Source organism: Balaenoptera physalus, assembly GCF_965194825.1.
Source record: "Balaenoptera physalus genome assembly, chromosome: 3".
Classification (NCBI taxonomy): domain Eukaryota; kingdom Metazoa; phylum Chordata; class Mammalia; order Artiodactyla; family Balaenopteridae; genus Balaenoptera; species Balaenoptera physalus.
Genome location: NC_138890.1, coordinates 465,999 through 484,369, shown reverse-complemented (window position 1 = coordinate 484,369; position 18,371 = coordinate 465,999). Strand labels below are relative to the sequence as shown.

General features: G+C 60.3%; 3 protein-coding genes across 10 annotated transcripts in view; 1 reads left to right on the top strand and 2 right to left on the bottom strand.

Annotated features, from left to right (window-relative positions):
- Nucleotides 1-15,491, top strand: part of MED16 (mediator complex subunit 16) — a 25,269-nt gene extending 9,778 nt beyond the window's left edge. For 3 of the 7 annotated variants that reach the window (XM_082456654.1, XM_082456653.1, XM_082456655.1), the window contains exons 9-16: nucleotides 632-838; nucleotides 1,812-2,022; nucleotides 2,432-2,565; nucleotides 2,746-2,938; nucleotides 3,437-3,653; nucleotides 4,761-4,844; nucleotides 5,354-5,496; nucleotides 6,638-6,779. In XM_082456654.1, the coding sequence (XP_082312780.1) occupies nucleotides 632-838; nucleotides 1,812-2,022; nucleotides 2,432-2,565; nucleotides 2,746-2,938; nucleotides 3,437-3,653; nucleotides 4,761-4,844; nucleotides 5,354-5,480 (1,173 nt within the window). In that variant the 3' untranslated portion in view covers nucleotides 5,481-5,496; nucleotides 6,638-6,779. Of the gene's footprint in view, nucleotides 1-631; nucleotides 839-1,811; nucleotides 2,023-2,431; nucleotides 2,566-2,745; nucleotides 2,939-3,436; nucleotides 3,654-4,760; nucleotides 4,845-5,353; nucleotides 5,497-5,969; nucleotides 6,008-6,637; nucleotides 6,780-7,044; nucleotides 8,127-15,397 lie in introns of those variants that run through there. The other 4 variants (XR_014262182.1, XM_082456652.1, XM_082456651.1 and 1 more) reach the window with 4 other exon arrangements.
- CFD (complement factor D) lies at nucleotides 10,675-13,070 on the bottom strand. 2 transcript variants are annotated; one of them, XM_082456667.1, is made up of 5 exons: nucleotides 12,904-13,070; nucleotides 12,089-12,245; nucleotides 11,858-12,002; nucleotides 11,510-11,767; nucleotides 10,675-10,893 (listed from the first exon to the last, which is right to left on the bottom strand). In XM_082456667.1, the coding sequence occupies exons 1-5, from the start codon at nucleotides 12,959-12,961 to the stop codon at nucleotides 10,732-10,734; spliced, it is 780 nt and encodes a 259-aa protein (XP_082312793.1). In that variant the 5' UTR covers nucleotides 12,962-13,070; the 3' UTR covers nucleotides 10,675-10,731. The 2 variants fall into 2 exon arrangements, with proteins under 2 accessions (XP_082312793.1, XP_082312794.1); XM_082456668.1 differs by lacking the exon at nucleotides 12,904-13,070 and adding an exon at nucleotides 12,730-12,818.
- Nucleotides 15,468-18,371, bottom strand: ELANE (elastase, neutrophil expressed; the record flags this gene model as incomplete). The annotated part of the gene is made up of 5 exons (XM_082456670.1): nucleotides 17,588-18,371; nucleotides 17,091-17,247; nucleotides 16,751-16,892; nucleotides 15,842-16,072; nucleotides 15,468-15,674 (listed from the first exon to the last, which is right to left on the bottom strand). The coding sequence occupies exons 1-5, from the start codon at nucleotides 17,775-17,777 to the stop codon at nucleotides 15,468-15,470; spliced, it is 927 nt and encodes a 308-aa protein (XP_082312796.1). The 5' UTR covers nucleotides 17,778-18,371.

The following is an 18,371-nucleotide window of genomic DNA, read 5'->3' as shown; positions in this document are numbered from 1 at the left end:
CCCCCAGTGCGCAGCAGGTGCTCTGCGGGTTGGCCTCCTGGTTCCCAGGGGAATCTGTCCGTGGCCTGGCAGGAGGGCGGGCAGCCTCACAGCCACTCTCACACACTCACGCTTTCGCTTACACCTGCCCATGTGTTTGCACGCTCACACCCTTGTACGCTCACACCTCACATTTGTCCTACTGGCACGTTCGCACACGTGCACACGTTTGCACACTCACACCCACGTGCGCGTGCCCCCCCGCCCCCTGCAGTGGGCTCCTGTGAGTTGCTGTCGGGCACCCTGTGATTTCTGTTCCGGCCCCATCCTCGGTGTCTCCGGGTGGTGGGTTGGGCTTCTCGGGAGCACGAGGTCTGTGTTCCCAGGGTTCCCCAAGTGGACCTGCAGGCCCCGTCACCCGACAGGCGTCCTGCCGGCTAGGAGGCCTTTCAGACCCTATGTGGGAATCGCCACAGCTATGGAAACCTGGGGCTTGTGGCCCCCATTCACGCCATGTGGCTGGGCTGTGGCTCTGCAGCCCTCCCGTGTGACAGGACAGCGGGCAGGCCTGGGCCCCGCGCCGGCCGTGCCCTCCCTGCCCCCAGCTGCCCCTCGGGCCCCACCCCCTCACGCCCCGCCCTCTCCTCCACAGCTGAGCATGTTGCGCATCTCGCCCTCCATGGGCCACTCGCTGGACGCGGGGCTGGCCCTGCGGCACCTGCTCTTCCTGCTGGAGTACTGCATGGTGACCGGCTACGACTGGTGGGACATCCTGCTGCACGTGCAGCCCAGCATGGTGCAGAGCCTGGTGGAGAAGCTGCATGAGGAGTACACGCGCCAGAAGGCCGAGCTGCAGCAGGTGCCCGCCCCCCTTGGCTGCTGCCTGGTCCCTCTGTCAGGGTGACCCGCAGGCCAGACGGCGCACCTCTCGCTGCTGCCTCAGCCCAGGAGTGCGTGGCTGTGGGCCTGACGCCGCCTGCCTCTGGGTGGCTTTGGAGGCCTTTGCTTGTGCGATAAGAGCAGTAAACGGGAGTTTTACAGATGGGCGAGCCAGGGAGAAGTGATCGTTCAGACGCCATGGTGGCGCGCCTGTGAAACCCAGAGCCCCCCCACCCCGATTTCAGCGGGGCAGCTGTAGAGGTCAGCGCTGCTAAGAATCTGAAGTTGTCCTCTGGGCCAGCTGTTGAGGAGAAAACAGGAAGGAGAGCTCCCATGCCCATTAGCAACCTGCTGAGATGTGAGAGTGCTGGGCCTGACCCGGGAGCATGACCTGGGGAACAGCACAGGACGGAGCTGGGTTCACAGCCAGGGACGCCAGGAGTGATCAGAGCTCTTGTTATCGGGCAGAGCTGTGTGCAAGCATTTTTGTTTTTTGTTTTTTTGGCCGCACCCCTCATGCCTTGGGGGATCTTAGTTCCCCCGCCAGGGATTGAACCTGGGCCCTCTGCAGTGAGAGCGCAGAGTCCTAACCACCGGACCACCAGGGGGTTCCCTGTATGCAAGCATCTTTATGCTTCAAGTCCTCCAGTCATCCTGGGAGACAACAGGTTTCAGGAACTGTGGGGGGTGGAGCTGCATCTGTGGCCCCACCCACTTCATGCCAGGAGCGCCCCCAGTCGTGAGATGTCCCAGGCGTGGCCCTCGGGCCCCTGGGGCACATGCGCCCGCAGGTTGAGACCCTGCCATCCTGTGAGGAAGGTCCTCCTACCTGGTTCCGCCATGAGGAGGGCGAGGCCCAGAGAGGGTTTGCGGCTTGCCCGGCTGGCCCAGCGCCTCGCTCTCCACGGCGCCTCAGGTGCATGCCCCGCCCACTCACATCCTCCACCCCCCAGGTCCTCTCTACTCGGATCCTGGCCATGAAGGCCTCGCTCTGCAAGCTGTCGCCCTGCGCAGTGACCCGCGTGTGCGAGTACCACGCCAAGCTCTTCCTCATCGCCGCCAGCTCCACGCTCAAGTCGCTGCTGCGCCCGCACGTGCTCAACACGCCCGACAAGAGTCCCGGCGACCGGCTGACGGAGATCTGCGCCAAGATCACGGACGTCGGTGGGTCCTGCCCTGTCCTGCAGGCTGCCCTGGCTGCAGAGGACCCCTCGGCCGTCGCGCATGTGTGGGGTGTTGGGGACACACGGTGGGCGTTAATGGGAACAAAGATGACCCAGCCTGGGGATGGCATCCCCAGGGGCACTGCCTGTGTGGAGGCCTGGAGGCCGGCGGGAGCTGCAGGGTGCCCGGCACAGGGGGTCCGAGGGGCGGGCAGAGCGTTCTGAAGGCCAGCGGTGGACACCCAGAGCCCCTCCCTCCAACCCCGCCCTCCAGGGTCCTAGGCTCAGCCAGGCCCATCCCTCATTTGCTTGTTCACGACATTGGCCTGTGGGGGTGGGCCCAGCTTACCGTGCGTGCTGATGGGCACATGTGAGGTTTTGACTGCCCCTGACTGCCTGTCCCCTCCCAGACATTGACAAGGTCATGATCAACCTCAAGACGGAGGAGTTCGTCCTGGACATGAACACGCTCCAGGCACTGCAGCAGCTCCTGCAGTGGGTGGGCGACTTCGTGCTCTACCTGCTGGCTAGTCTGCCCAACCAGGTGCGCCCGCACTCCTGCTTGGAAGCCCCACCCACCCAGGAGCCCCACCCCTGGCCTTGTCCCCTGAAGCCCCACCTCCCTGCCCCTGCCCCTCCCAGAAGACCCCTCCCCCCAGGACCTGCTGAGGTCCTAGGATGCTGCACACGCTGAAGTAAGCCACCTGAGCCCTTCTCCCCATAGGGCTCCCCGCTGCGGCCCGGCCACAGCTTCCTGCGGGATGGCACGTCGCTGGGCATGCTGCGGGAGCTGATGGTCGTCATCCGCATCTGGGGCCTGCTGAAGCCCAGCTGCCTGCCTGTGTACACGGCCACCTCTGACACCCAGGACAGCATGTCCCTGCTCTTCCGCCTGCTCACCAAGCTCTGGATCTGCTGTAAGACGCCCAGCTCTCTACTGTCGTTCTGCCACCAAGATACAAGCCCTGGCTGAGTCCCCCCAGCAGAATATAAGCTCCCACAGGTCAAACTGGCTCTGTCATGGGCCCCACTGTTCCCCCAGCACCCAACACAGGTCCAGGCACAGTGTGTGTGATCGTTAATATCAGCCACTCTTAGGCACCTGTTTGTCTGTGTCACCAGGTCGTGTGATTCTGTGGCCAGGCTCTATCGTTGTCACATCCGTGATGCCAGGAAGGGCACCCAGTGTTCGCTGCATATTTTTTAAATGAATAAGTGGGTCCCCATTTTACAGAGGAGAGGACTGAGGCCTGAGAAGGGGAAGGAGCTTCCCAGGGCCACTCAGGAAGTCGGGGCAGGGCTGGGGCCTGCGCCTGGTGCTCTGTGAGCTCTGAGGAGGCCATGATGCCTCCTGGGTGGGCAGTGCTCTGGGCAGGGCTGCTGAGCAAGATGTCCCCGTGGTCCCCTCCCCACAGGCCGCGATGAGGGCCCCACGAGCGAGCCGGATGAGGCGCTCGTTGACGAGTGCTGCCTGCTGCCCAGCCAGCTGCTCATCCCCAGCCTGGACTGGCTGCCTGTCAGCGACGGCCTCGTCAGCCGCCTGCAGCCCAAGCAGCCGCTGCGTCTGCACTTCGGCAAGCCTCCCACTCTGCCCGGCAGTGCCACCAGCTTGCAGCTGGACGGCCTCATCAGGTGCGTGCCCGTCTCTGCCTCGGGGCCTTTGCACGTGCTGTGCCCGCTGCTTCCTTCCAGCCTGACCTCAGTGCTGCTCCCGAGACTCCCCCACCTCCACCCTCTCTCCCCTCCTGGTCACTTCCCTCCATCCAGTCGCCTCAGCCTGTGCTGATCTGTGCCCTCGCTTGTCTGGGTGACATCATCTTCCCTCTGGTCTGTCACCGCCTGCCTGGAGGGCCCACGTGGCTGACCTTGGTTACTTGGGCTCCAGCCCTTTCAGAGCTCAAGCTGACGCCCCAGTCCCCCACCGTAAATCGCACTATAGCCTGGACTGCCTGGTGGGGCCGGAGGCCCCAGGGAATCAGAACCCTCTCAGGCAGACCTCCCAGGGCTTAAAGGTGACCTCAGGAGCCATTCTTTGGAATGTGTGGGGTCTGGACAGCCCACCCCTGCTGAGTGAGCTCACGACTGCCCAGCAGTGCCTTGGGGTGGGGGTTTGTCCCCATTTAATAGACGAGGAAACTGAACCTCAGAGATGCAGTCAGGAGGCAGCCGGCCAGGACCCAAACCCAGCACCCCACAGGCCACCTGCCTGAAATGGTGCTCGAGCGATGAATCCCCAAGCGGAGGTTCGCGTCCCCGCCTCCCCGGGAAGCGCTCTGGGCCTTGCTTCTCCACCTTCCGCATTTTCTTGCATGTCTTCGCCGTGGGAGGAACAGCCTGATGAATCACACGCTGTGGTCTGTGCTTGGGTTTCAGAAAAAACTTTACAAGGAGAGGTGGCTGGTCGCACAAGGGGTTTCACACTCTCAGAAGTTTTCAAACGTGTGATACGAGCATAACAGGCCGCCCCGCCCCAGCCCCAGGTCCTCTCTGACGGGCTCTGGGTGCCAGGCTCTCAGACGTCGCGGCGGTTCTGGGCCGCCACCCCGACCCCGGCCGCGGGTCTGTGGGCGGAGGGCATATAGAAGCCCCGCTTGCGGACTCTCCCTGTTCCCCGGCGAGCATGCGTCACACGCTTTGCCTTTAGGAGAGGGACCTGTGCTGGCGTGTGCGCGTGCGTGCGCATGCGTGGGCATGCGTGCGTGCACGCCCCCGAGCCACTCCCATGCCCCTCTCCGTCAGGGCGCCGGGCCAGCCCAAGATGGACCACCTGCGGAGGCTGCACCTGGGCGCCTACCCGACGGAGGCCTGCAAGGCCTGCACCAGGTGAGCGCTGCAGCAGACGCCGGGCCCGCTCTGACACCGGCTGTTTCCCGCCTGGGAACGGGGGTCCTGGAGTGCCTCCCTGGTGGGGCTGCTGAGCGGGTGCCCCAGGCGGTCTTCATAAAGGGCCGGGGTGGCCCAGCGGTGAGCGGCTGACCCGAGCCTGCCCTTGAGGGGCTCCCAGTGACCTGACAAGTGCAGACATGAAGGAGTGACTGCAGCAGTGCTGTGCTTTGCAAACGTGGCCCCGAGTGCTGCCAGACGACCCCAGGGTCACACCACTAGGGACGGGCTGAGCCAGGACTCAGACCCACAACCCCTCCTCTGTCCACTGAGGGAGGTGAGGGGGTGGTATCTGAACTGGGACGGAAGGATGTGGAGGAATTAGATCAGTGTGGGGGGAGTGGGGGCTGCAGGGAACAGTATTCCTGGGGTGGAACAGCATGTGCAAAGGCCCTGTGGCCACCACCCAACCTCTGCCTAGTGCCCCACCCTACCGACTCTGCCCGCAGGTGCGGCTGTGTCACCATGCTCAAGTCACCCAACAAGACCACGGCTGTCAAACAGTGGGAGCAGCGCTGGATCAAGAACTGCCTGTGTGGGGGGCTCTGGTGGCGGATGCCCCTCAGCTACCCCTGACTGCGCCCAGGCCCCTGTAAGTAGATTCTTTTTCTTTTCTTTTTTCTTTTTTTTTTTTTTTCTTGTCTGGTGAATATGGTCTTTAATTATTAGTTGGATAACTTCTAAAAATTTCATTGTAGTTGATTTACAAGGTTGTTAGTTTCTGGTATATAACACAGTATATAAATTTATATATATACATATATGTACACACACACCTTCTTTTTCCTACTCTTTTCCATTATGGTTTATGACAGGATATTGAATATAGTTCTCTGTGCTATACCATAGGATCTTATCATTTATCTATTTTATATGTAGCAGTGTGTATTTTTTAATCCCACACTCCTAATTTATCCCTCTCTCCTTTGGTACCCATGAGTTTGTATTCTATGTCTGAGTCTGTTTCTGTTTGGTAAATAAGTTTATTTGTGTCGTATTTTAGATTTCACATGTAAATGATATCGTATGATATTTGTCTTTCTCTTTCTGACTTACTTCACTTAGTATGATAATCTCTGGATCCATCCATGTTGCTGCAAATGGTATTATTTCATTCTTTTTATGGTTGAGTAATATTCTTTTGTGTGTGTGTGTGTATATATATGTATATATACCACATGTTCTTTATTCATTCATCTGTCGATGGACATTTAGGTTGTTTCCGTGTCTTGGCTATTGTGAATAGTGCTGCTGTGAACATTGGGGTGCATGTGTCTTTTTGAATTATAGTTTTGTCTGGACATTTGCCCAGGAATGGATCATATAGTAGTTCTATTTTTAGTTTTTTGAGGAACTTCCATACTGTTTTCCACAGTGGCTGCACCAATTTACATTCCCACCAACAGTGCAGGAGGGGGTTCCCTTTTCTCCACACCCTCTCCAGCATTTGTCATTTGTAGACTTTTAAATGATGGCCATATTGACTGGTGTAAGGTGATACTTTGTTGTAGTTTCGATTTGCTCTTCTCTAATAATTAGCGATGTTGTGCGTCTTTTCATGTGCCTGTTGGTCATCTGTATGTCTTCTCTGGAAAAATGTCTATTTAGATCTTCTGCCCATTTTTTTGATTGGGTTGTTTGTTTTTTTAATATTGAGTTGTATGAGCTGTGTATTTTGGAAATTAAGCCCTTGTTGGTCGCATCGTTTGCAAATATTTTCTGCTATTCCGTAGGTTGTTTTCGTTTTGTTCATGGTTTCCTTTGCTGTGCAAAATGTCAGTGGATTCCCGATGGGTTTAAAGGAAAGGCACGCTGTCCCCTTGCTGGTCACAGAGCAGCCACGCACTCCAGACCTTCATTGGGTGCATGAAACAATGCCACCCTTGAACTATGCTTTTGGGCCCTTATCAGCTGCGCCAGCACCTCTGTAACCGGCAGGGCAGGTGAGGACACGGCCTGAAGCCTCAAGTTGGCACCCTCGGCCCAGCGGGCCCTGCTCTTTCTTCCTCGGAGCCTACTGGCGGATCCGGGTGGAGGGCCTGGCCGCATGGCCACCATAACAGGTGGTGACTGCGACAGGCCTGGGCCTGCCCTGAGGATCTCACTGCCCCGGGTAGAGTGACCGCCCCGGATTTCCCAGGTCCCAGCTCAGAGGGTCCAGGACAGCTCAGGCCTCTGTCCTTCAGAACATCCCACATGAACCTGCCGGGTGTCCAGTGGCCACTGTCAGTGACACCAGCCCGGGCGTCTGCTTCGGGTTCCTCACCTGTACCTGTCACTGCTGAGCCCTCGCGACCGCCGTCTCTGACCTGGGCAGACCAGTAAACGTCCCCACTGGGTGGCTGGTGTCTTGTCGGTGTCCTGGGCGCCACCCGGCAGCCCCCTCGCCCCCGGAGCCTCCCTCCCTCTCCACAGGCATGTGGTTCTGCCCCTGTGTGTGCTGCTCTCCTGCTCTGTCAGCATTTATTGAGCACCTAGTGTCTGCCAGGCACAGGGGCCCCTGCACGGGGGAAGCAGTGGGCTGGATGTGGGTGGGGGCTGCTCCCCGCCGCCTGGGTTCCTGCGCACATGAGTGTCTCTGTCTCTGCTTTCCCTCTGCATCCCTCCTCCTCCCCTCTCCCCTGGGTTTCCTGAGCTCCGCGGCCCCCAGGGGTCCTGCTTCGCCAGCAGCCGCTTCCACCCATTATGCCTGGCTCCCCGCAGGCCCCCGGCACAGCGCCTGCTTGTTAAGTGGTGATTGCTTCTCTTGTTTTCCTTCTGGAGGCGAAAGGGAGGGCAGGCCGGCCGGGCGCCCCGCGGAGGTCAACACGCGGCAGCGGTGTCTGTCGGGCTTTCAGGGGCTGGCAGCGCTCCAGGGGCCCCATTACCTGGGCCAGGGGCCGCTTCCCCGCTGGCCCGCGCACCTGCGGCAGCAGCACTTGGCGTCTAGGTTCTGCCGTCCGAGAGGTGCTTCTGCGGGGACCTGTGGGGACCCGGAGCTGCTGGCTGTGCCGGGAGGGGTGGAGACACCCTGCCTTGGACTCACCTCCCGTGCTGCTGCCACTGCCTTCTGTCCCCTTGGGGAAAGGGGACCCAGGGCTGCCTCCCTGGTCGAGGGGCATGTGGTCCACGTTCCTACATATTTTTTCTCAGCCTTCTACCCCATTTGACCATGTTTTTTTAAGCAACTTGTGTTTCTCAAGTCATTTGAAGTCTTTAAACCAGTTATTTGTCTTAGGAAAATGAGCTTGTTTCTTGCACTCATGTTTCATTGGTTAAGGTTAAATTGTGGGCATTTACACCCCGGCCACCATCTTCGGACGTTCCTTGGAAGGCGGGTCCGCATCTCCTCCCCTTGGGTCTGGGGCTCGCACCTGTTCCCATCTGTCCTATGCAGGGGAAGTGGCCCCGGGTGACCCTGAGGCTGGTGGGAACCGGCCTGGCTCCTGGGCCCTCATCCTGGAGCCTCCAGGCCTCTGGTCATCTAGGTGGTGAGACAGGGACACGTGCCCCTCCCCCCCACATCCTTGTGACCTGGACCCGCACAAGCTGAGCGCAGTGAATGGCGAACGGGGATGGCTCTGCGTCGCCGAGTTTGGGGCAGTTTGTTACGCAGCAGCAGATAACCGGAACGCTCCGTGAACTGCTGTGACAAGCCCAGGGGGCATAGGCGGGCCCGGCTGTCCAGAAGCGTCGGGCTCATCTGGGGGCCATGGGGGGGGCCACCTACTGAGGGCCTTGCTGGAATGTTCCTCCAGGTTGGGAGGGGATTTGTGGGTGGGGATGTTCCCTTGCCCCCCGTCCTGCCCCCACCATGTGTCCACACGGGTCCCCCCCTCTGGGGTCAACAAGGGCAGGTGTTACTGTGACAGGAAGAGGCAGGTCAGTCCGTCGGGCTGCGTGTCCACTGTGCCCTCAGCCTCCTCAGAGCCAGGTCCACGGGTCCCAGCTGCAGGTGAGGAGGCCGAGGCCACCATCCTCTGGAAATAGAAGCGGGAAGCTGCCCTTGACTCCCCATGGCAAGTGGGCTGCCGTCTGCAGTGGGGGGGACGGCCATGTGGGCCACCCTCCCTGTACGCTCCTCCTCCCCTGTGGCTCAGGGTTGTCCCCTCCCCCTCCCACCAGCATCTGTGGGGAAGTTGCTGGAAGAGGCCCTGCAGGGTCACAGGGCTCTCAGACGGCTGTGTCACAGGGACTTCTGAGTTTTCATGTGACTGCAGAAACCCCCCATGGGGTAGAAAGCATGGAGCCTGTGTCTCCTGCCTGGAGACCCACAGACCCCTCCCCCTCTGCCCGCCCCACCCACTCCATCTGGTCCTGCTCTGACCTCAGGGCCCCCGGCTCACCAACACGGACAGCCTAGTCTGGTCTGTAGCCCCCACTAGTGGTGCCAGGTAAAATGCAGGACGACAGTTAAATCTGAATTTCAGATAACAGTGAATAAATTTTTTAGTCTAAATCTGTCCCAAATATTACATGAGATATAAAAAGTATTTGTTGTTTTCCTGAAATTCCCATGTAACTGGACATGCTGTATTTTTATTTGCTAAATCTGGTAGGTAGTCCTACCATGCCACCTCCTGCCACCTCCACAGTGGATCATTTCAAGGCCACTTCCTGGTGTCATCGCTTCATTCAGAAAATACCTATGGGATGAATGAGTCTGTGATGGCTGAATGACCAGCAGTTATGTTTCCCTTTCCCCACTCATTTAAATGTGAACAGCTTCTTAAATTCCACACGAAATTCCTGAGTACGCTGAGGAGAACCCCAGGCCCGTCTTCAGGATGACTCATGAGTTCCATCCTGTGCAATGGAATATTTGACCCGGTTCCTGTGAGCAGGGCTGGGTCTCAGCTGTGTCTACACAGTAAGCACTCAACTAGTGCTTCCATATGAATGAACGCTCCATAGCAGAAAAACAAAAACTGGCCATAGGTTCCAATTCCAATCCCTGGTGGCGCACACGACCACCTCTCAGACCCTCAGTCTCCTCGACCGAAGAGAGGTCAGAGACCCCCTTTGTGGACCAGGCTTAACACCTGGGGCCTAGTAGGTGCTGGGCTTCAGTGGCCCCTCGTCCAAGTGGGAGAGAGGGCACAGGGCCTCAGGACCTGGGTTCTGCCCTGTCACCTCCCAAAAGGGTAAACAGACCCAGGAGGACAGTGAGTCCCCTGGGCCTCCAATCAATGCAGCTGCTCTGGGATACCAGTCAGCTTTGCTCAGTGAACCGCACAGCACCTGGGGATGGCCTATGAACGCAGGCCCTGTGGCTCTGGGCTCATTTCCAGGCTTTGCTCAGGAGCTTGTGTGTGACCTCAGGAACTTCTGTGTGATGTCAAGAGAGTCGCACGGCCTCTCTCAGCCTGTTTTCCCATTTGGGACACGGGTCCTAAGAACACAAGTTCTCTGTGTACCTAGATCTCAGCCCAGAGCAGGGTCTGGCACACAGCAGGCCCTCACTTTCTGCTCGGGAAGCAAGGACCAAGGGAACACCCACCCCCACTCGTGCCCCTCCCTGGGTCTCCGGGCGTCTCTCCTATTTCCAGGGGAGAGTAAGGGCGCCACCGCGTGGCCGAGACGTGAAGCGACTCCTGGCAGCTCCAGCCCGGCTTGAAGGGCGTGGGGTCTCCGGACTTTTGTCCCCGAAGATCCCTCCGCCAGGCACGCCGTCTCAGCCTTTGGGTCACCTCCTGGCACCGCATTACCAGGACGCTGCCGCCCCCCTCAGTCTGGCTCGCCTCCATCCGCTCCCTCACGCAGCGTGCAATCTGTAAAGGCGGACCGGGCGCAGGAGTGGATGACTTTATTGCTCGGGCCCCCGTGACCGCCGCCCCTCAGGTCCTCCTCAGGCAGCTGAGCCCTCAGCCATCACTCCGTTTATCCAGGCCACGTAGCTCGCCAAGCGCGTGTAGATGCCGGGCTTCTTGCGGTTGCCACAAACACGTGAGCCCGAGGTGACCACGCCCTCGGCCACGCCGCCGCACACCAGCGGGCCTCCAGAGTCACCCTGCAGGGAACGATGTCATGAGGTCCGGTGCAGGGCCGCCGCAGGCGTCCGGCCTGCCTTTCGGCGTCCGGTCCTGCTCCACAGGCGCCTGCTGCAATCCCCCTCAGCCCGCCGGTCCCAACAGTTTCCTCGCTTGTCAATCTCAGGCCCCGCCCACCAAGGCCCCACCTCCGCCGGCTTTCGGTTCCGCCCCTCTCCGGGCTCCAGTCCGCACTCCGTCCCACGGAAGTGGAGCAGCCCCCTACTCCGACCCTGCCCCAATCCTGGCCCTCTCGAAGCTCGGGCCCCAACTCGTCCGCACCCTCTTCCAAATCCCACCTCTCCTCCCAACCCTGCCTGGACCTCAGGCCAGCCACGCCCACCCAGTCTGTGTCATTGACCCTCCCATCTCAGGCCCCACACCTGCCTCAGGCCACGCCCACTTTCCTGGGGTGGGGCACTCTGCGAGCTCCCCCGCACGACCCGGCCTTTTCATCAGCCTCGCCTCCCGTATTCCCGCGCGCCCCGCCCATTCTGTTGGCTCCGCCCCCAACAGGCCGGCCCACCCCCCCCCTCTGCCCCGCCCTCCCGAGGCCGCGGCTCCCACCCCTCTACTGGCCCAGCCCCGCCCTTGCACCTTGCAGCTGTCACGGCGGCTGCTCTCCGCGCACATCATGCTGTTGGTGATGGTGCCGTCATGGTACTTGCGCAGGTTGCAGGTGGCGCGGTCGAGCACCGGCAGGAGTAGGTGCTGCAGGCGGTCGGGCCGCCGGCCAGTGTGGCTGACCACGCCCCAGCCGGCCACGTCGCAGAGCGTGCCGGCCGCCACGTCGCGGTCCTCGCGCTGCCAGGGCAGGGGCTGCACGGCGGGGCCCAGCACGGCCTTCTCAGAGAGCTGGGGGTTGGGGCGGAAGGGGATGTTAGCGTCGGGGCGGGGGCGGGGGCCCCGGGGCAGCACGGGGGACTGGGGCTAGACTCAGCAGACCTGCAGCAGGAGGAGGTCGTGGTCGATGGTGTCCGGCCGGCTGTCCGGGTGGGGCACTGCGCGTAGCACGTCGTACAGGCGCTTGGAGGGCTCCGGCTGTGACAGGGAGTGCGCGCCCAGGAGCACCTGCACCTTCCCGTCGGCCCTGGGAGTGGGGTGGACCCACATCAGAGCCACGTTCCCGCCCCACCTCACCCCACCCCGTCCCGCCCTTTGCCCCAGGCCACTCACACATCCTCCAGGCAGTGCGCTGCGCTCATCACCCACTGCTCGGCCACCAGGAAGCCTCCGCACACGTGCTTGCCCTTCACTTGCACGGATGCCATGTAGGGCCGCGAGTGGGACATGGCCTCTCGGCCGCCCAGGATCCTGCCACGGGGCTGAGCCCCTGGAGGTAGTCAGGTCAGCGTGAGGACTGCGGGGGTGACTGCAGCCCTCCGCTAGGATTCCATCTCTATCCCGAGGCGGCTCCAGCACCCCTCAGACCTGGAATTCCATCCTTACAATCCTCCCCCACAGAGCTGCAAACTCCGGGGGGCCCAGGGAGGAATGCCCGAGAAGACAGATGATAGGGAGTGACTGAGTCTGGGGCAAACTCCATACCTACACATTGGGCCTGAGGCTTCAATTTAAACATAAGGAAAGCCGGACTGTCCAAACCCAGCACCCCTGCCAGCCATTTGCCCCTCAAGCTGCCGGTTTTCCAGTGTGTGGAAAGCTAGGTTCAAAGTTTTGAGAATTCCCCCTGGTGGTCCAGTGGTTAGGACTCGTTGCTTTCACTGCCGAGTGCACGGGTTCAATCCCTGGTGGGTGAACTAAGATCCCACAAGCTGCACAGCCCGGCCCCCTCCCCCCCCCAAAAAAAACCTCACCAAAATTGTAAGAATTCCTTGGTTTTCAGAGCCTTCTGTTCACGTGAAACCTGCCCCCCTCCCTGCCCACTTAGGGGGCTGGAGGACAGTCCTGTTTGACGGAGCAGGCCCCCTGGCTGGCCGCCCTGCAGGCTGGTGGCCCCCAGCGGTCACCGCAGGCCCAGGTCCACTCACCACACACGGCCGCCCCGAGGAGGATCAGAGCCGCCAGGTGCAGGGAGCGGTCCGCCATGATGCTGCCGTGGCCTTGACACTGACCCAGGCCAGGCCCTGGGTGTGCTTTTATGAGGGTGGAAGGGGGCGGGCGCTCCCACAGGTCCTATCGGCCGGGTGAGCAGCAGCCCAGTTGGGCAAGGGGAAGCCGCCTGTCCACCCTCCCTAGGGGTGTGGTTGTCTTCCACGGACTTTGTACCAAGAGTATAGACAGGCTGCTGGGCGTGCGTCCCGCCTCTGTGAGCCTGGCCCGGGGCTGGCCCCGGTGTGGGGAGCAGGCCCTCAGGACTGGCAGCAGGCAGAGCAGAGGGATGGACCTACACCCAACCCCACGGCCCCGTCTCCCCAGAGTGCCTTTGCAGCCCCAAAGTTTCACAACAGCAGCTGGAAACCACAGTTTGTAAACAACCCACTTCCTCATTTTCTGCTTCTCTCTTCTTTCTCTTCCTCCTGCAACTTGGAGAGGAGGTCGGGTGGGGGTAGGGGAGAGGTCATCCAACACCCTTGTCCCTGTTGCTGTGGCTCTGGAGCTTGATACCCCAACATGTAGAATATTGGAAAGGTGGTGTGTATGGGGCAGCTGGAAAGACTGTTGGATACAAGTCACAGAAAAACCGAGGCAAACTGGGTGGAGCCTTCTACAAGGAAATTACGTGGAAAGTTCATGGGACTACCTTCAGGTGTAGCTTGATCCAGTTACCTGAACAAGGTCAGGTTTCTGCCTTTGGTTCCTCCTTTCCTCCTTGATAGCTTTTCTCCTCACCAGGCTCCCCTGTTGTGACTCCAGGGGCCCCAGACTCAGCCCAGGAGCTCAGTCAGCCCCTCTGCAAATTCCCCATCGCTCTAGCCAGAATCTCAAGCCTGCCTCTGACTGGCCGAGCTTGGATCTCATGCCCCTACACCGTCACTGTGGGCAGGGGATGGCAGGTTCTGAGGAGCAGAACCTGGGTCACGTGGCCCTCTATAAGTTCGGGATGGTGGGTCAACATCTCATGAACCTACTAGGGGGAGATGCTGCGTGTGACCAGAAGGGTGGGGAGGACCTCAAGCTGTTCCCAGTGGGAACAGCGCACCATCTTTTCCCCTCTACTTCTTTTCATGGTGAAAAGAAAAATAGAAAACAACATAGCAAATGCGATTTGTTAGATCCCAACATGTTTTCTTACTCAAATCAGAAACTCTGAAACGAAAGCCCATTCGCATGTGGAGTCCAGATTATGTAAGTAAGAGTGTTGGAAATTGCAACAAAATTTGGAAATGACCCAACAAGACAAGATGGTTCAATAAATAACCCTGCATGTCCCCGGATGCTTTGTTGACATGGAAAGACCGCCAGGGTGTAGTATTAAGTGGAAAAAGTGATTGCAGGGCAGTGGGTCACCTTTCTGAGCCGCTGGCACTTGGGGGGAGGTGTGCCCCGGTGACAACCTGCGGGAAGAGCTGGCAGGCAGAGGGAACAGCAAACGTAACGACCTTGAGGTGGGACCCCCGGGGGGGGGGGTGCTGCAGGGATGGGGTATTTGAGGATTTGGCACGAGGGGACAGAGAGGGAGAGATTTATCCTGGCCCCCTGGTGTGGGGTCCGGGGCGGGGTAAGGGGTGTTGCCTGATGTCACTTCTCTCATTTGCTTGCTTGGGTGATTGTTTCTCCCACCATCAGACTGTGAGCCGAGTGACGGCAGAGGCCACATGTGTCGTGGTCCCCACCTGTGGCCCAAGGAGGTTCCTTCTCAGGCTCAGAGGCAGAAGAGGGGTACAGGCTGGTCGTCTCCCCCAGGGCTGTGACTCCTTCGGGGCTGGGTGTTTCCCTGTAAAACATCTGATCGGCTTTGCCCCCCGACCCCTGCTAAGGCAGAAGGCTGGGGAGGTGGGGGAGGGATTGTCTCCCCACCCAGTGAGGCCAAGGCTGGCCTGGGACCCCAACCCCTGGCTGGGTCCTTCCCAGATAGCGCCTCACTCTTCCCCACAGGGAAACAGGCTCAGAGACAGCAAGCAAGTTGCCCAAAGTCACAGAGCTGGGACTCAAACCCAGGCTCCTGAGCATGGCTTCACAGCTCTCTGCACCTCCACTTCCTCATCTGTAAAGTGGGGCAACTCATAGGACCTGCCTCGAGGGTGGAGAGGTCCAGTTGAGTGAATACTTGCAAAGACTCAGAATGATTTCTATGCCTTGTAAGCACTCATGAACACTTGCTACAGTGCTTTTCATTATCGCCACCTGCAACGTTAGTTTAATTATGCTTTATAGGAGGAAAAACCAGAAACGGCAATCAGTATCCTTTTGTAGAGGGTGGGGAAGGGACTTCTTACCCCAATGCCCTGAATTAGCTGCCACCTGGTGGCAGCGTACTCGTGACATGCCCAAGACATTCTCCTGAGGACTTTCGACACTCGGTTGCACAACCAACAAACACCCAGACACATTCTACAAAACAGAATGTTTTTATTGTGCCAGGTGCCGCATGATGCTGCATGGGAGGGCCCGGCCAGGGGCAGGTGAGGTGGGGTGACAGGAGAAGCCCCTTCTAGCAGGTCCTGCCTGCAGCATCCCTAGGGTGGAGAGAGGGGCTGTTATCGTCACCGTAGAGGTGGATGATGGAGTTGATCCAGTCTGCAAACTTGGCAACGGAGACAAAGGTGTCTGGGAAGGTCCCAGAGCCGCAGCCCCCTCGGATGAAGGAATCGATCCCATGGACCAGCCCGTTGCAGACCAGGGGCCCGCCGGAGTCCCCCTGTGGAGCCAGACAAGTTCGGGAGGCTGGGCTTCCAGTCCCCACCCTCACACCCCCATCCACCCCCTTCAGGGTCGGGGATTCCTTCCACGGGTCTGGCTGTAGTCCTGGTTGCTGCAGCCTGGATGGGAGTGGGGTGGTGGCTCGAGGGGACATGGGGTACGTACAAAGCATATGCCAGCATGCTGGCCTGGCACCAGGGTGCACACGTTGGAGGGGCGGCAGAGGGCTGTCACCACGGTCACGTTGAGCTGCTGCAGGACTCGGGGCGGTGGCCGGTTCGTGTCCAGCTGGCCCCAGCCCATGGCCACACACTGCACCCCTTCACCCACGCCTTGGTCCTGGGCGGGCAGCCGGGCCACCTGCACGTTGGTGTTGATGGTGGCCATCCCACTGAGCTGCAGCAGGTGGGATGGAGCAGTGGCATGTCACAGAGGGTGGGGAGTGACGACCCTCGCCTCTCTGGGCCCTGGTTTCCCCAACCGAGGCTCCACCATGGTCCTGGGATGTTTCAGAGCAGGACACCGGCCCTGCAGGGTGCCTCCCACTTCAAGCCTCAGTTTCCCTGTCTGTAAAGTGGGAGCAGTCACCGTGGCTCAGGGCATCCCTGGATCTGTCTTGAGTGCAATAAACAGTAGGTAATAAAGCAAACTATGGGCCACAGCAACGACCATAAAACCCTTCTTCTAGAACATTCCCTGAGAATAATCATAGCTGGGCAAACAGAGGGGAAAGGTAGGTTTCTCCTTCCAGTCTCCCACTGGCTCGAATGTGGGGAATTTTGCCCCATTTGGCAAAGAGGGAGACTGTCCCTGCCCTCCGCCAGCGGGCACAAAAATACCTTTCTCTCTGTCACCTCATCTAATCTCTGACAGCCCTGCACGGCGGGAGCGGGGTGGGGGGGGGGAATATTTCTCTGTTTTACAGAGGGGGAGACTGAGGCACACAGAGATGGGGACGACACCAGGTCTGCGCCCGCCAGCCTTGTCCCCCAGGCTCCTGCCCCTCCCCCGCCCTCCCCAAGCCTCCCGCGGGCCTTTGCACCTGCCCTTCCTGCCTCGCCACCGGCGGCGCACCTGGAGAACCGTGATGTCGTTCTTCAGGCTCAAGGGGTTGAAGCCGTTTTCAAAGACCCGCTGGACCCTGAACGTCTGCCGGGTCCGCTCTCGCCGCCGCAGGTTATGTGCCCCCAGCACCACGCGAACCGACCGGGAGTTCCTGGGGCGGGGGGACAGGAGGTGATTGGGGCGCCCCCGGGGTCGGGAGCGGCGGAGAGACCCCGCCCGAGCGCAGGAGGACCTGCAGACCCTCGCGCCTTCGCCGGAAGGCCCCACCCCGGGCCCGCAGCACGGCCCGCGCGACCCTCGCGCGGCGGGCGGACTGGAACCCGAGATGGGGACGCGCGGGGACACTCACAGGTCGCTCAGACAGTGCGCGGCCGACAGCACGAAGTTCCGCGCGATCAGGGCGGCGCCGCAGAAGTGGTGTCCGCGCCTCTGCAGGGACGCCATGAAGGGCCACGCGTGCGGCCTGGCCGGCCGGCCCCCCACGATCTCCGAGGCCAGCGCGGGGCCTGGGGGCAAGGGCGGTGGCGGCGGTGAGCGGCGCGGAGGAGCCCCGCCCCAGCCCGGGAACTGCTCCTCTCCCAGGACCCCACCGGGTCGGGTTCTTGGCGCGCTTGTCGCCCAGAGAGGGGAGGGGGCCTGCACGGTCCCCCTGCCAGGGCGCAGCTAGATCTGGACTTCACCCGCTGGGAGTCCCCAGAGACCCCGCTGTTCAGACCTCACCACTCAGGACCTCAGCCTCCTCCTTATCCCAGCTGTCACTCCCCATGAGGATGAGGGGGCCGGGAGGGTCCCCAGCAGGTGGAGAGGCAGGAATGGACCCCAGGGACAGACCCGGGCCCCGCTCACCGCCCAGCAGCACGGCCAACAGGACAGCGGCCAGGGCAGGGCTGGAGGGTCTGCAGCTTTGGATCATGGTTGGGCGGGAGCTCTGGCTTCTCTGCCCTTTGTGCCCACCTGCCCCTCTTATAGCCCCCATGGCCGGAGGCCGTTGCAGTTGCCCGTGGGGGGGCCTGGTGCCCCCGCTTCCTCTCCCCATCCTGGGACGTGGGGGATGAAGGGGTGATGGGAAGAACAGCGGGGAGAGGATGTGTGCAAGGGGCGGGGCTGGCTTCAGGAGAGTCCCCAGATCAAACTCAGGATGCACAATTAAATTGGAACGTCAGATAAACTTTTTTTTTTTAAGCATAAGTATATCCCAAGTATAAGCACAGGATGTACTTACGTACAAAGTTAGTCTTTGTTTATCCGACATTCAAAGTTAGCTGGGCGTACTGTATTTTTGCTAAATCTGGCCACCCTGGCCCAGAGGAGTTGGCTGGGACGCCCACGTGCCTCAGTTTACCCAGGGCAACGGCAACCCCGTGCACGCAGCCCTGTCCTGACATTTGGGAGGCGTGGCAGGGCCCCCCCCCCATGAGCTGCCTACCCAGTGACATGGTGGGGGAACCGGGCTTTGAACCCAGGTGCCCACAGTGCACAGCTGGAGGGAGACTTGCTGCCTATTCCTCAGCCTTGGATCTCCCTCTTGGAGCCCGGACTTCCAACCTCTCTTTGGTTGTTGCTCCTAACGGGGAACTCACTCCCACCTGGGACCTGGTCAGTCTCTGGGGGCCCTCAGAGGTTCTGGGAA